Below are 17598 nucleotides of genomic sequence, written 5' to 3'. Positions count from 1 at the left end.
AGAACTATATCTCTTTGGGGGGTAGGATTACCCTAATTAGAGCCACCCTGTCTAACCTACCAACTTATTTCTTGTCAGTCTTTAGGATTCCTTCTAGAGAAGCTAAGAAGATAGAGAAGTTGATGAGGGACTTCCTTTGGGAGCCGAGGGAAAGTAAGAAGGATCATATGATGAAGTGGAGGTAGTATGCAAGATTAAAGAAGAGGGAGGTCTAGGAATAGGGAATCTGATGCAAAAAATACGACTTTGTTGGGAAAATGGCTATGGAGATGGTCATTAGAGGGAGAAAGATTGTGGGTTGAAGTGATAGGAAGTATTCATGGCCACTTGGAGAGCGGATGGGATGCTGGGGTCTCTTGGAGGGCAACTTTGGCAACACCTTGGAAGGCAATTCACAGTGTTCTCCCTCAACTCAACAATTTTCTTAGGTATGATGTGTGTACTGGTAATTCGGTTCTCTTTTGGGAAGATATCTGGGTTGAAGAGGCTCCTTTGAAGGACCTCTTTCCGTTTTTATGCACTATCTCCTAGTACAAGAAAGAGCCTGTTTCTTATTTTTGCTCCCCTTTGGATTCTCTGTTGACTCTAGTTTGGGACTTTGGGTTCCGACGAGGTCTAAGGGACGAGGAGATTGTGAGTCTTACTTGCCTATTGAGTACCCTTGAGAAAGTTTGTTTGGACCCCACGGAATCAGATAAAAGGCTTTGGACTCTTGTGCCCTCAGGTAGTTTTTCTTGTGCCTCCTTCTTCAAAGCCCTTTGTCATTCATTGTCTGCTCCTTTCCCTTTTAAGGAGGTTTGGTGCAAACCTGTTCCCCCTAAGGTCTTGGCTTTCTGTTGGGAAGTGTTTTATGGGAAAGTAAACACCTTGGATAATCTACAAAGGAGAAGACCCTATCTCTGCACTTCACCCAATTGGTGTACCCTTTGCAGATCCCATGGTGAGGACTGCAACCATTTGCTTATCTCCTGTACTGTTACAGCAGATTTGTGGGATTGGCTCTTCTTGATTTTTGGACGCAGGTGGAATAGGCCAGCAGATGTAAGCTTAATTTTTGACCCTTCTACCTTTGCTTTGCGCCATTGAAGAGGAAGAGTGATGTGGAGGGTTGCAAAAGCAGCACTGCTTTGGACAGTGTGGGAAGAAAGGAATGCCCGAATATTCCAAGGGAAGCTGTGAAGCCAACAAGATTTGAAGGACTGTATCCTGTGTAGGGCTATAGTGTGGCTAAAATCTTCAGAGTTATTTCAGCAGTTTTCTTTTAACGATCTGTGGAGGCATTGGGCAGAAGTGGCAAGCAGTTCTTCATTGAAGACAAAGTTGCACATGAGCTGGGTACCTCCACCTGAAGGCTTCCTGAAATTAAATTTTGATGGGAGTAGCTTGGGCAACCCAGGCCCTTCTGGGATGGGAGGGGTTATAAGGAATGGAAGTGGTTCTGTGGCTCTCCTTTTTTCCGGTCCTTTAGGTGAGGGGGACTCCATGAGGGCAGAACTTTTAGCTGCACTACAAGGGGTACAGTTTGCTGTACAGATAGGAGTGGAGCAGTTACTAATAGAAGGTGATTCTAAGGTGGTTGTGGGGTGGTTACAGAATCCAGAGACTGTAGCTTGGTGTTTCAGAAACGAACTTAAAAGATTCAAATGTTTGACGAGAAACTTATATGTTAGAATACAATGGGCAAGGAGATCTGCTAATGCTATGGCTGTCTGTTTAGCCAAGCAAGGGGGAGGGAACATTTGTATTGGGCTCAGTTGTAATCTGTTTTAAGTGTTTGTAGGGTTGGAGAGGTCACAGCTCGTGCCTCTCCAAGTGTCTCCTGTAAAAGTTGCTTCTATTTTCTTTCGTTAATAAATTCTTCATTTATCAAAAAAAAAATCTAAAAGTGCTAATTTTTTCCATGTTGACCCTGATGTTCTTTAGGGCAGACACATTGTAAGTGATATTCTGCTGGTTCAGATGAGTCAATTTTCAATGTTAAGTAAAGTAATTTGCTTTGCAGGAAACATGACATCTCTCGTGATGCCAGCTGCAGCCTTGGGTGCGTTGGGCTATGGATACATGTGGTGGAAGGTATATCAGATCAAATGACTAAATTAATCCCTTTCCATATTTTACTTTAGTTCATTATGAATTCCAAATCCCAAATAATATCTACATTAACACTGCAATAAATAAGTATCTCATCAGAAAATGCTATATGCTGTTTTTCTTTTTCTATTTAAAGTAATGTATATAGTTCATATTGACAAGTTCAAACTTGTCTCTCTCTCTCTCTCTCTCTAATGTTGTGTGTTTGTGTTCAGGGTCTGTCATTCTCAGATCTTATGTATGTCACCAAGCGTAACATGGCAAATGCTGTTTCCAGCATGACCAAACATCTGGAGCAAGTTTCTTCTGCTCTTGCTGTAAGTCCCAGTTTCGTTTTTTACTACTGTTTTGTGCATTTTATAATTAACCAATAAAAAAGTTTTTTTTTTTTTTTAAGAATAGTTCCTAGATTCACATTCTCGTGTTTTGAAAGGATTGCAAGTCCAAGCTTATTCTTCTTGCTTTGAGAGTTTTTTTTTGAAAGATGTAAAATTAAATTTGTATTAATATCAAAAAAGAGGGTGGGCAAGAAACCCTCACCCAATTACAAAAAGTGTGCCTCTGTAGGTATGCACAGAACGTATACAATGAGCTCCTAGACATACTCAAAATATGATAGACAACCAACTTGAAGAAAAAGTACTAGCTGACACTCCTACAAAAAGATTAGAGCAACCAGCCCAATTCTGCAACAACCATTCCTCTCTACCAATAACTGATTCTACAACCTTTGATTTAGATTCAAAGATCCTATGGTTCCTTTCCTTCCAGACTGTCCAGCAAATGGCAAAAGGCAAAAACTTCCACAAGCACTTTCTCCAGGCTGAGAAAGCACCACACTCCCAAGAGGATAACATATCAGCTACAGAACAGGTAAGACACTTATATGGAAGAGCCCGAAGAAATGGCGCCACACCTGATAAGTAAGCAGGCAGTGAATCAATAAATGATTTACAGATTCAGAAGCTGACTCGCACAAGCTACAGGTTCCTCTGAAGTTCAAGCCTTGCCTTAGTAAAACATCCACTGTTTGAACTTTATCCCTTTGCTGCAATCCATAAAATAAAGATAATTTTTGAGGGAACCCGAGTCTTCCAAATCTAGGACCAGGCCACTTTAACACCATGACCAGACACAGCTGCATAACAAGATTTAGTAGTGAACATTCTTTTCACAAGTCCACACTCTAGTATCAGTATATCTGAGATTGACTTCAACCTCCTACAAACTCCCTAACAGATTTTGGAGTGCATCCACCTCCCAATCGTTAAGGTTCCTTTGAAACCTGGGGAACCAAACTAACTGACCATTAATAGACTCCAAGAAATCCCTTACCACACCATCTCTGTTAGGGGCAACTGCTGCCCTCCCCTACTTTGAAACCGAGGAAGGCGTGCCAAAATATCTTTCCACACTACTTTACTTGTTTTGATAGATAATTGTTAATGTCTTTAATTTTGCTACCTCCATAGGCTGTTAAAAGATGATGAAACTCTTATTCCTTTATATCTTAGGGCCCAAAAATCTCACAACTTTTCTCTTTGTGATCCTAGCAATCCTGTAGGAGTATTTTTGATATTGATTTAGTTATTTTTACTGAAACATTGCTCTTAACAAGAGAAGAAGCTATAACCCAGAGGCTAGCTCTGATTGAAGGTGTTAAGCAAGTAAAGAATCACAGACAGGAGTGACTCTGGGTTTATCAATCTTAAAGAAAAGAAGGTAAAAACGAAAGATCCAGTAGGCTACCAGCACTGGAGGCACATTCATTGCACATTTAGATCCTGATCATGAGCTAGTAAAACTATCAGAGAGAGTTGTGAATCTGCAATGTTTGGTGGAATCTACTCATAAAGTAGAAAAATAAAGCCAAAGGGGAGGCAATATGAAAAATTGCAATAGGAAAATAAAGAGTAGAGGCAGCTTTCTTAAGTTGAGTCTGAAGATTTCACCTACTTCCCAATGACACTTATTCCATTCCCTTTTATATATGTATTCGTATGCATGTACATATCTATTTATGTGCATATGCTATGAGTATACTAGATTCTTCCATGATGCTTTTAGTAGTTATTCTACTTTGGTTATTTTGGGTTTAAAGTAAGGATAATATGGTTACTGTCATCTTTTTTTCTAAAAGAAAAAGGTAAGTATGTGGATTTAGGCATCAAGTGTACAGATGTGAATTACTAATAAAAAGGGTTAAGGAGAAAGTGTAAAAGCGTGGCACAAATTAAAACATGTCAAAGCATGGATGTACAGGTTCAAAAATATTTTAGTAGAGACAAACACACATATCTACATATATGAATATGTATGCAAATATATTTATGATAGAAAACGGTAACTTTTATTGAGTTAAATTAGTACAATTTGTGCACACTGTATGCAGATATATTTAGTAGTCCCACTCCTTCGACACCATTAGTAGTTGTACTGCTTTGGTTATTTTGAGGTTATAGTAAAGTTGATGTGTGGTTTTTTGACATATCATGTTTTCACGCTTATGTTGTTGGAAGATCAGGGGTCTGAAGGAAAAAGGAAAGTTGGTGTGGAAGACTATCCCGGCAGCTGTACTCTGGTCCATTTGGACTGAAAGAAATAACAGAATTTTCTGTAACAAAAAGAAAAGTCCGGATGAATTTGTGCAGTATGCAGTCAGTAAACTGGTTTCTTGGGTTGCTGTTAATACAGTCTTCAACCATGTAAATGTATTCCAGCAACTTAAGACCCAGCCCCTTTGGTGTCTGTAGCACTTGTTGTATTTCTGGCCATTCTCATAGTGGACTGACTAATTCTGTAGCTTCTTTAAATATTCAATAAAATTACTTAACCTTTTCCAAAAAAAAAAGTGGTTTTTGACATCAAGTGTCCATACCCAAGTAACTTATATTGGGTATGGGGATGAGGAGAAAGTGTGAAAACATGGAGTTAACGCATCAAAGCATAGTTGTACTGAACCTATTGGTGCAAGAAGGTTTTGGTAATACCTTGCTAAAGGTATCAAATGGAGAGAAAATTATGTTTTGGGTGTATAATTGGAGAAATGAAGGGCCCCTGTTTCAACACTTATCCCAACTAGATTTAAGAAACCTAGATCTTTATCTAAGAGTTGATCATGTTATCAATAAAAAAATGCATCTGTTGGGATGTAGACAAATTAAAGGATTTTTTTCCCCCCTGAATTATTGAACAAAGTAATAAAAACCTATTTACCAGAGACAAACCAAGAAGGCAGTATGTGGTGGGGCAACAATACCAATGGAAAATTCTCAATTAAGTCAACTACATGGCTGGACATGAACATCCAGCAGGAAAACTAGAATGTTCTCAAATTAAAAATAAAAAAAGTCCCGAGTCTAAATATTCAACCAAAAATAAAATTTTTCTTATGGTTTTATCACCTATTTAGCTACAATTAGGTTGCTGCATATGAACTGGTATTTGATTGGGTCTCTCTGCTCTTGTCTCTTATCTATCTCAATGTCTTCATCTCTTCTTCAGTCATGAATGCTCAACATTCTGTTCCAGGCAAACTTTCAGGGAATTTTAAATTTTCTAGAGGGGATTGAATCTTTGTCCTTGGTGTTAACTTACATGGGTATTTTAGTAAATGTAAATTTCATACATTATTAGTGGGGACAAGCAATTTGGTAAAGTAGCATTTTTTTTGAGGAAAGTTTAACCAATTTGGTAAAGTAGCATTGCCCTTGTTTGGATGGTTGCTGATATGATTTTTTTTTGTCATTTTATCTTTTAAGTTGGAACTCCTTGTTATTTTTTGGAAGAAGGTAAAGTTGGAACTCCTTGTTCCATGCATGTATATGCTTTATTGAATCTGTTTTCTGTTTCCCAATAATATTTCAGGCCACAAAGAGGCATTTGACACAGCGGATTGAGAACTTGGATGGAAAACTAGATGAGCAGAAAGAGATATCAAAATTAATTAAGAATGAGGTACACTTTTATGGATATCTCCTCTATTTGACAGGTTTACTTTGATATGGAATGTCCAGAAAAGGCATGCCATAGGAAAGAAGTCCTGTATTTTGGTTATTTTGAGTGCAATAATCTGGATTGCTGATGGTTGGAGTAACCAAACATTTGGAGAAAAATGGTATTTTGCATTTCCTTTTGGAAGAAACCAAATGTGAAGCACATTTTAACCTAGTTAGTATGGCTGTTCTTTTGGTAATCTATGATTTTTAAGATGAAGTGTTGTTTTAATCATATCCATTACCATAAATTGTTTCTCTGATCTTCCTGCTTGTGTTATAAATATTTATGTTTTTAAGAAAGATTATAGATGTGAAAAGGATTCTAATTAGAGATATTTAATTTGTCAATATTCTAAGGGTATGTAGCTCATATACCATAGCTGCATAAAACTTTATGAGCTTCCTGCATTTTCAAAAGTACTATTGAAGATCAATGGTTGATTGGGCTAAACCTTGTAAAACAGGTGAGTGATGTTCGTGCTGATCTCTCACAAATTGGTTATGACTTGGATTCTTTACAAAGAATGGTTTCTGGTCTGGTGAGCTCAATTCTTGAACTTCTGAATATTAACATCTCATCTCCCCTTTCTTGATAAGTTTAAGTTAATTAAATTCTTATTTATTCTCATTCTTTCAGGATGGAAAAATATGCTCGTTGGAAGACAAGCAGGTGAACCTTGGTCCTCAACTTATATGCATAATATATTACATGCATGATATAGTATTCAATATTTTAAAGTGGATTTTTCTCTGATTCTTTACTTACCCTTTTTCAATGATTGTTGACAATACATACCTTGTTCTACACCTACCAGCATACAATATTTTAAAACGCGGAAGCGTGACGCGAGGCGTTCCACTACCTAGAGGTGTGAGGTGTATAATTCAGAACGCAAGAGGCGTAAGCCTCTCGAACACAAGGAGGCGTAAGCCTTCTTAAGAGGAGGGGGGTTAGGAGGAGGATGAAGAGGAAGGGGGGATCTCATTTTTTCTTTATTTTTAATAAAAATCTTTTATATTAAGAAGAATAAAGATGCATAACAGTAGTTCAAAGGGGGGGTCTTGTCAAAGCGAAGCGAGCTCGCTGAAGGGGCAGGGGGCAAACCATTTTGTTTCCCTTTATCTTTTCTTCCCTTCCCTTTCCTTTTCTTTTCTTTTCTTTCCTTTCCTCTTTTTTTCTTCTCTTTCCTTTCCTTTCCTTTCCCTTTCTTTTCTTTTCCTTTCCTTTCCTTTTTTTCTTTTTTAATTTTTTTTCCCTGTATTTTCATATCAGGTGTGCATGAGGCGTACGCTTCTAGCATGCCTCATGAATACGCCTCAGGGCGTTTTGGGAGCGCCTCCAGGCGTATGCCTCCCACGCCTTTTAAAACACTGCCAGCATATCTATGCAGGAGACAGGTAACCATACCATTCCTGGTTCTCCTGACTACAGTTTTAGTCAAAATGGTGGTTTCTTGACTTTATTTGAAGCAGAGCATTCCCTTCACTCCAAAAGCCTTGTTGTAGAGGGTAGCTTGCCAGTGGAGATTGGCTAGCTGTGATTATCTCCATTCCATTTCTTTTATATATCCCCAATTCCATTTTTTTATCATTGATCCGTTAAGGTTTCTTGCACCCAGGCTGTTATCTGAAAACATGTCATAGGTGTGCCGAGTCCTGTGGGTACGACCCAACCTTGAACCTACTGATCCCAGGTACAGCAGGTTGTTTGATCATGGATCTATACAATTTTGATCTTTCATTTGGAGATCTCAATTAGCTTCCAATATAGTGATCAAATATTGGTTGTAGAAACTATTAACCATTTTCTTCCTGCCAAAATTGGTCACAACTAACTCGTGATGTTAGGGAGATGAATTCTCAAATACTTGGGAGTTAAAAACTAGGGAACAGTACTGATGAAGCATCTAATGAAATTGAGGTTTGTCCAAGCTTACCACTATGGATAACAATGATGGGTGATCATTGTATGATTCCTAAGTGCAAACCTATCTACCAATGCAAATGGAAAGGCTCAGCAGAAATCAGCCCTCCACTTGATAAATGGAGAAAGTTTGAAAACCATAAATTACCAAAATTTAAACATTTTTTTATCAGTTAAGCACTTTTTGCAAATTGCAACAATATTTTTGGTGTTCTTCTGTACTTAGAATAGCACATTCATTTGTGCTTCCTAAATTCAGTTCGTTCATTTTTAAGGTTTATGAGGAAAATAAAGAAAGAGAGCTGAAAGGTGGAAAAATAAGAGAGAATCAATTCGGTATACCATGAGTTGATCTAGTCTAATTTTAAATTTTTAATCTATTATAAGGTCAATTACAAGTATACCCCTCATAAGGTGTCTTGCTTTCCAACTGGTGCTAATTAATTAGAAACATATGAAATAACTTCCATAATCTAATAGTCATTAACTTCTTACACTCTTAAAAGGGATTTATTTATGAGAAGTACAAAGACATTCCTATATTGTTTTTGTCTGTGAGAGAATAAGATGAAATTTCTTTCTTGCACATATGCCAGAGAGTTGATTGAAAAATAGAAAGCACCAAACTAGCTAGCTGGTTATTGTTGATGAATTGTGATGCTTAGAGTTGACAGAGTGGATCAGTGAATGGTGTAACAGGATTTATTAGGCAGCCTCATATAGTTAGGACAAGTCTTACTTGAGTTGAGAGTGGATCAGTGAAACAAAATTGCCTCCATCTTGCTGCATGCTAATGCAAATCATGAAACAGGGCGACTAGCTTGAGTCAAAATTGGATATGTGAATGGATCTTCAGTTTTAACCCTTGCTTTGCCGCCATCTTAAGATGCAGCACCCCTTTACATAGAATTTTTGTCAGTTTGCATAATACACTCCGAGTAAGGTTTTAAACTTTGGTTTTGATGCAATATTCAGTCGATGTGAAAGTCTTGTCCTCACAGAAACATTGTAAAATCACACAAACTATGAAAACACTAGAAATATTTGAAATCTATGTTAAACCTTTTGATGAGATGCAATAGACATCAATACCTACTTAGGACTTATTACACAACCAAAACAACTATTTAGAATAGGAAACAGAAACAAAACATAGAAAATTATGTATGCTGTTTTGCCTGCCTAAAATTCTTAACCATAGTTTTCAAGGCACCAAGGCGAGGCTAGGCGACAGGGGGGCACCTTGTTGCCTAGTCGCCTAGGTGATGGATTTTTTTTAAGTAAAAAATACATATCCTAGGTAGTTCCCTAGGTTCCATAACCATCTTTCCTTAATAACTATCCATAATTTTCTTAAACTTCATGTTTAAGCCTAGAAAATCAACATATTTATGGGAAGAAAAAGAAGAAAGAAAAGAGAATTCAAAAAATGTGGGGACTGAACCCCTATTATTGTTATAGGAAAAGAAGAAAAGAAAAGGTGGAAAGAAAATGTGGAGGAAGAAATGTGTTGATTAGACAAAACTTTAAGTTTTTCCCTTACTTATTGGTTCAGATTCTGAAGTCTTTGAGGTTCAATACAGCAGTTAGCAATGTTTGTGTAGATTAAACCCTAACAAATAAGAAAATAATAAAAAGAAATTAGTTTGTAAACACAAAAAATGAATTTTTTTGTTTAATAATGTCTATTTTATAATTGTAATCTCAAAAAAGTAACAATATAAAAGTATTTTATAAGACAGTATACATAACTGCTTGGCAATTGGGTGAGGCGAGCCTCCAAGGGCGCCTTGTTGCCTAGATGTTGCCTTGAAAACTATGTTCTTAACATCAATCCATAAACAAATAGTTTATGGCCATAGTCATACGGTAATGCATTGTCTTCACAAATAAATAAAACAAAAATTAATTTATGTTCATTTGAGGTTTTCTTGTTTTAATCTATTGATTTCCTTTAAGTTTTTTTTTTTTTTATTTTTTATTTTTATAAATGAATGGTAATTTATTAATAAGAGGAATAAGTATACATTCACCCTAAGAGGAGGCACAAGATGTTACCTCCCCTTAGAAATGAAAACATGGATACAGTCTTTAATGAATACAATTATAAGGAAGCCCCAAACAGAGAAACCCGAGTTACCCCTTGTTTAGCCAAAGAATCATCTATGGCATTTTCCGATCTGCTAACCCATTGAAATCTGACTGAAATATTCCTTGTGAGCCAATTAACTTTCTTAAGAAGATCCCTGACCCTGTAACCCCAGAAAACTGTTCCTGTATTCAACAACCAACTCACTACGGCCACTACCACCTTAGAGTCTCCCTCAACTATCAAGTTCTCCACTTGTAGTTGGTTGGCAATCTGTGTCCCTTGTACCGCAGCCAGCAGCTCAGCCCTTGTAGAATCACCAATTCCCACTGGCCTGAAATAAGGATAGAATGTTGCTCTCCTTATCTCTCAAAACCCCTCCTACACCTGAAGGTCCTGGATTGCCTTGGCTATTCTCATTAAAGTTCAGCTTTACAACACCCTCCATTGGGGGCCTCCATTCTACATGTAATCCATTCTTTTTGGAAGCTGTGGAGGCCACCCCTACCCAACTTTTCTGAAAATCATCATAAGAATAACTCACAAAAAGGTCTGAAGTTTTCAATCATAAAATTGTTCTTGTTAATATGCACCCCTTTACTTCAGTGGGACTCTTTTCCTTTTCTTGGAAAATTCTAGCATTTTCATTAATTTTTAGAAAGAATCGTCCCTTTTTGAACTGAAATCATGTTTTTCATGCTATTAGTATAATATTTTGACTGGAATAATCAAAGCCTGTCGAAATTTGATAACAAGATATATAGATATTAGATGTTTGACCTAAACTTTGACTAGGTAAGTTTTGCTTTGGTTACCATGAAACCACAACATGAGAATTATTGGTTGTTCATTAATATAATGATTAAAAAGAGAAATTATTTAGGCAAAATATGCTTTTGCCAAGAGAAATGCCAAGGATATATCTTTTTTTTTTTTCCCTTTATGCTGCTTAGAAATGCATCTTTCACCACACAGCTGGAATATTATGCAACTCTCATGGACTGTTTTATTGGGGGACCCATCTCAAATGACATAACATTTCAGATATGTGGTGTAAGATGCATTTATAAGGGGTGAGCAGCCCAGTGCACGGGGCTCCCTGCCACTGTGGGGTCTGGGGTGCATTTCTAAGGGGTAAAAAAATAAGTTGGATTGTTAGTATGTTGTGTTAATGCTACCAGAGCTACTTAAAATAAGGGATTTATGCAGCTTCTGTGGCAGTGTTTATACATACATTGGCAATATCTTTTCTCTTAAAGTAATTAGATGTAGGCAATATTATTACCCACAAGGAATCTCTTTCTTCAGTCCTTACTGGAGAGAAAGAGAGAATATCTGAGAATGGTTGAAGTCAGGCATTAATTTTAGGTTAAAATTTTAGGGTCTCATATGACATCACTTTATATTCTGTAGTGATATATTGATATATCTTCTACATTCCAGTTCAACTGCAATACTATTTTACCATGCTATTGAGTTCTGTTCCAACTCTGGATTTTATCCATGTCAAAAATATATTGTCAATAAGTGACTTTGGTTGGCTTATTATCATATAGTAGATGCTGGCATGCTGCTATTGAGCCTGTATTCGTTCCTGACTTGTAGCTAAGGACACTGGTAGCATAAAAACAATTACCCAGTTGTTTATATTCTTATTCCCTGTACTGGCTGTGGTGACAGGATTTTGCAAATGCTGGTGTGTGGTACCTGTGCAACTTTGTTGGTGCAAAGGATCAAAAAATGTCTGACTTTTTGCAGGTTGGAATTATGAACTGTACATAGCTGTTTTATTTGTTTGGGTGGGTTGGGCACTGTGTTTTGCCATACCTGAATATGCCACAATTGATACTTCTACTTCTAAACTGTAACCTTGTTAACAATTTTCAACTTAATGGAAACTATCAAAAAAAAAAAAATCAACCAAATGGGACTCTCTGTGATTGTATTACCATTTCATTTGAGGTAAAACTGCAATTATATATGTGCTGACAGTTTGTTTGACATGTTTTGCAGTCTCTGCCTAAACCGTCTAATAGGTCACGTGGTCTTATTTCAGAGGCTCCATCTCTAAAGGTTTATACTTTACTCTATGCTTTTGTTAGTTAGTTTTCCTAATAAAGGACTAGCTACAGAGGAGTGATGTTATGCGCCTTCAAAGGCATTCTGGATTATACCCTTCTTAGGACATTGACTGTGTTGATGGATTTTCTGTTCACATGCTGAAAACCAATCTAGTGTTTTATAGGTCTAAAGTTCAACTTGGGATTATTCCCTTTTCATTAGTGACACAACTATAGGAAGTCGTATTCTGGTAACCTATAATTCAGTACCAGATGCTGGAAATCTTGTCATAATGCAAGAAGAATCATGCTTTTCTTTGTTGCAAGTCAATATGCCTGATAAAGGGCATCCTATTTACCTGCTTTTCATCCTATCAGATGATCCTTTTTATTGCTTTAAGATTTTTTAATCATTAGCTGTTTGTATTTTTTTGATGGTAAAACCTATACAGTAAAATGTACAAAGAATATAGGTTTTTTTGCATGGATCACATGGAAAATTTGGAGCTAGGTCAATGCTACTCTACCTGCTTCAACTAGCTTATTGCTATAAGATGTTTCCATCCTACAATTCACCTTTGATTATTTTTGCAAATCTTTGGACTATAGTTTCAGTCATGGAATTTTTCTTGATGCTTACTATGGTAATTTGGTGAATCTAGTTTTAAGACTTGAGAAAGAAAGAAGCTTATGGAAATATACCATGAAATATTTTTAATTGGATTTGGAATATTATTTCCTTTTACATTCTTGCAGGGTCTCAAGCAAATTGCAGACACCATTACATCAGGAAATATTGATAAGACTAATGGAACCATGCAAAATGATTTTGGCAAGTTGGAGAACCATCCCAAAAGCTTGACCAGGTTTGGATGGAGTTTTACTTCGATTTTAGGTTTAGTTCCTGTTGAAGTTCTTATTATCACCCCTTTCTTTCTTCACGCTCTTTCAACCACCCAGACCAAAAGTTTATGATGCAACCAGAGGTAAATCAATTAAATAACAGGGTAGTAATAAAAGGAATTAACACTGAGATTTTTGGGGTTATCATACAAACTTTATTGTGCTTCCAATTCGTAGTCAGTTGATCACTGCATGGATTGGTAACCACTTGAAAATCTGGGTTGATGGAAATTTCCCTGGTAGTGGGTAGAGGTGGATTTATATGTTTTGGTTATCTGCGGCTTATGCAATTGGTTTTGCCTTTGCAAATATTTAAATTGGAAATTTCCCCGGAATGTTTATCCCTTTTTTTTGTTCTAAAATTCCTCTATCTTTTTAATGAAATTGATTCTGTTATTAATCATATATACACACACACACAATTGGTTATTGCCTTGGAGGCTGTCTCATAGCAATTGCACATGAATCCCTCGTTGACTTTGGCCAACCTTTCGCCTTTTCCTTTATTTTGGTTGAGCCCCTTTTTAATCTTTAATTTCTCTGATGCATTTATGAAACATGCTTTGCAGGACTGCCTCCATCAAGTGTTGAATTTAATATTTTCAAAAGAGAGATGTTTGCCAGGATTTCTATGTTCCATATGCCTGTGGAGAAGTCTGACGAATTGAATAATTGGAATGTAAGCCGATAAAAAAATCAAATTGGTTTTTTTTTTACCTTTTTATTCTCTTTACTCAAAAGGGAAAAATGTACTTGTTTGATTTGGTGCGCACTTCCCATGTAGAATTTCGGCCTTGGACAAAACTATTCTGTGTGCAAATTTACCTGGCACAAAGCACAATAGAAATTGTTAGAAGTGTCTTAGACGATATATTTTACATGTATAGAAATTCTACCACATTTGCTTGTTTGATTCAGCATTTCAGCTCTCCTTACTTGCATTTAATAACCCCCATGAAACAATCCGTTCCAATAGATGGTTTTGCTGGTGTTGTGTATCTTATCCTTGGTAGTTTAATTCAAGACATGTTTTTTACCTGTGCCGTTGGTGAGCTCTCTCTCGATGAGAAACATTAGTCCATAGTTCCATACAATCATGCCTTAAAAGCATTGTGGATCCGTGGGTCGCACTAGGGCTGCAAATAAATCGGACAGATCCGATTCACGGATTCGGATATTCCTCCTGATCTAATAAATCAGTTCGGAACGGAAAAGTTGATCCGTTAACTTAATGGGGCGAATTTGGATATCGACCAATCTGATCCACTATGACCCGATCTGATCTGTTAATATATTATATATATTAAATAATTTATATGACAAGTATACCCTTTTTATTTTAACAAGGTTTTTAATATCTATAATTTTTTAGTTTTATTATGTCTATAATTGTAATTTGACTTATAAGCCAAAAAAACCCTAAATCCTAACCTAAACATGAACGGGATTGTATCGTCTCTTTAATCTTCCTCTTTGGCCATTCGACACCTGTAGTCTGTAACATGTAACCAAGGTTCAAAGTATCGATATGTATTGGCCGATATGTATCATGTCAGTGGCTTCCCGATATGCCCTTACAGGGGTTGTATCGAGTCAGCCACTGGTTCAGAGGGTAATTGGGCCTTAAACCGGTTTCTCTGAACCGATTTTGAAAAAAAAAACTAAGTAAAACATAAAAAGAAACCACCGACACAGAGAACCTTGCCTAACAGCCTGCTGGTAGGCCGTTGTTCTTCATCTTTGAACGGTTGTGGTCGTTAAACACTTGAACTTGAACTTGAACCACTATGGCTGAGTGCGTCTGCTATTCCATCACTGGCAGCGCCGTTGGCAACACACCACCCTGTTGGAAACTAGCACATCTCCCTCTTTTGCTGTCTCTCTCACTCTCTGGCTCAGCCATTTAAACTCAGAAACAGGAGGATCATTCGTTGCAATCAGTTTCTAGTTCCAATTAGCCATTGCAACTGGTCGATCGCTCGGGACTGCAAGTAATTTCTCTGAAACTGTAAATCTTCTACTTGCCCCCTATTAATCTCTCTTTCTCTTCCTGACTTCCTGTATCAAGTACAATAAACTGTAGATCTTCTAATCGCTGAAAGTTCTCAATAGTTAACAATCTGATTCGAATCAGATATCCTTTAAAATTATTGGATCAAATTCGAATCAGCCTTTGTAAAACCTGCTGGATTATTAACGGATTTGAATCACTAAGGCTCTGTTTGGAAAGAGTACAAATACATATAAAATAATACAAAATACAAGGTTTTGCTATCTACATATTTATATTTGTACTCCTACCAAACTGAGCCTAAGAAATTTTATCGAATCAAACCAGATATACCTCTTACCAAATCCTTCGATCCATTTGGAGCACTAGATCGCACAAGCTGTTGAACATAAACAGCCATTTTTTTTTCCTATTGATTAGTTGTTCAAAGTGGTATTCAAGGATCTCTTTTTTATTCTCAAATTTTTAAAACAAACTATTGGGAAAACGTTTCTGCAGTAAGTCAAGATCGACAAACATGATGGATTCCTTATTCTCGTTCTCCGTAAAATGCTGACATATTAACCTGGTGAGATAGATCAACTATGAGATGTATTGTTCAAAAAACCCTGCAAGGAGTAGCAGGGATGCAGCACTTGCTTGCGACCTCAAATACAACGAAGATGCAATAGTCTTTTGTATTGAAATTCAAAACCCCAGAGTGATCTGTTTTTTAACTTGATCACTGGTTCGACCAGATTTCATTTGGGGTCGAAAGGCAATGCACCGACCTTTGTGAACCCCCCTGAATGCTACCGTTTCACTTTGTGAAAATTGTCGGTCCCAAATATTTGAGTTCTGCAAAATCATATACTCTTGCAGCAGATTCTTCTTGTCATAAGCTCCTAATCATCATTCTCATTATAGTCACATGATTTTCAAAACCGACCGGACCAGAAAAACTGGACCTGACCAGTTCTCAAAAGCTGTTGATTTGATCAGAGAATCGCTGACCCGGGTGGTTGAATCATCTAACTGTTCGACCTGGGAATGGTTTTTGGCATTTTTTAATTATTTTGTCAGATCAGACCGTCCATTTGAACGAGACGATCAGAGTGTTCAACTTAAAAATCAGACTCTAAAACGGTTTCCTGTCTGGTCCGGCTTTGAAAACCTTGGTTAATCAGGTCTCAGGTGGTAGTCATGGTAAGCTAAATGGACCTGAACAGCAAATTTCAAAAAGGAAAAGCATGTCCACATTCTCACAATGCTCTCTGATATGGGTTACCATTCAATGTGTTGTGCAAACACCAAAACCTCCTATTAAAGTTCCTATTGATCATACCAAATTGGAAATTTGCATAAATAAGAATAAGTATAAGAAACGTGAACCGATATCTATTTCATAAGAATTTTGATCTTAATGTTGTATGATTTATGAAACATAACATGAATCACTAAAGGAAATTATGATTTTGAAACTAGAAGTTCATGAACAAAGTTCTGGTTTCACCCCTCAGAAAAAGATGTAAGCATCAGAAAACCCCTTTGGTCTCTGTCAATTTCATTCGTGGGCTTATTTTCTTAATGTGAGGAAAATGATGGTTGCCATGGTTTCATGGCCCATGGTTACAGCATATCTTTGTTTAGGGGAATGCTAGTAAATAATGTCCTTTTTTTGGCTATGCCCTCATTGTTTATTAGCATTTTCAATTTCCCATTTGTAAGTTTTCTCCTTCTAGGCCTTGTCTGTTTTTCAGGAACCTACTTTATTGGATTTACCTGAAAAATGCTTGCCCAGGTAAATGTACATATTTAATTTATTTGGATAGATGTATTCTGTGGAGCATTTTTAACCATTAAACATTTTTTCATTTACCCATTTACTTGGGAGACTCATTTTGCTAAGAAATGTATTACACATGTTTCTGAGTCCCACAAGGGAAAATCAAATTTGCCATAAATCTCACATGTTTCTGAAATAAGAACATGAATAAGCTAACCAATGGAAACCACAACTCTATTTAACAACTTTCCCCCTTTAAAATCCAAAAAATGAACAGTCTTAAAAAAATCCTAACATTCTCAAGTTTTACTAGCGGTGAAATGAGTTGTGCTTTAATCAAACAGTTTGGGTTAAGTTTGATTAGATTCGATTTGAATTCTACTAATAAAACGTTTGGCTGTATATATAATATTTTTAAAATATACAAATACTAGTTTCTCAAAATTTTGAGCTGAATTCGAAATTATTGAATATTTAATAGAACGGAATTAAAAAAAAAACAAATTTGAATCAAGTTTGAACTCAAATATAGAAGTATTTCAATCGAACCAAGCGAATACAATAAGACATGCTCAAATTCGGCTCAACTCGGTTTGATTACTTTTTACTATGCCTAATTCTTTTGGATATGTCGTTCTTTTAATTTAATGAGATTATAGCAGATAAGGGCAACTTTTGGACCCTAATATCAATAAAAGTAATATTTTTAATAAAATTTAAAAAATAGGTTAAGTTTTTAAAAGTAATATCAAATAAG

The 17598-nt window shown here is 36.5% G+C and overlaps 1 protein-coding gene across 1 annotated transcript in view; it reads left to right on the top strand.

Annotated features, from left to right (window-relative positions):
- LOC104586743 (uncharacterized) overlaps positions 1 to 13985 on the top strand; it is a 31845-nt gene extending 17860 nt beyond the window's left edge. The window contains exons 5-13 of the mRNA XM_010244068.2: positions 2003 to 2073; positions 2307 to 2408; positions 5959 to 6048; positions 6554 to 6628; positions 6727 to 6759; positions 11783 to 11860; positions 12116 to 12175; positions 12919 to 13028; positions 13635 to 13985. Coding sequence (XP_010242370.1) covers positions 2003 to 2073; positions 2307 to 2408; positions 5959 to 6048; positions 6554 to 6628; positions 6727 to 6759; positions 11783 to 11860; positions 12116 to 12175; positions 12919 to 13028; positions 13635 to 13656 — 641 coding nt within the window. The 3' untranslated portion in view covers positions 13657 to 13985. The remainder of the gene's footprint in view (positions 1 to 2002; positions 2074 to 2306; positions 2409 to 5958; positions 6049 to 6553; positions 6629 to 6726; positions 6760 to 11782; positions 11861 to 12115; positions 12176 to 12918; positions 13029 to 13634) is intronic.
- Positions 13986 to 17598: the final 3613 nt, after the last annotated feature.

This window comes from Nelumbo nucifera, chromosome 4 (assembly GCF_055504915.1).
Source record: "Nelumbo nucifera cultivar China Antique chromosome 4, China Antique-T2T, whole genome shotgun sequence".
NCBI classification, from domain to species: Eukaryota; Viridiplantae; Streptophyta; class Magnoliopsida; order Proteales; family Nelumbonaceae; genus Nelumbo; species Nelumbo nucifera.
The sequence above is the reverse complement of the archived record's forward strand: the minus strand, read 5'-3'. Positions and strand labels throughout refer to the sequence as shown.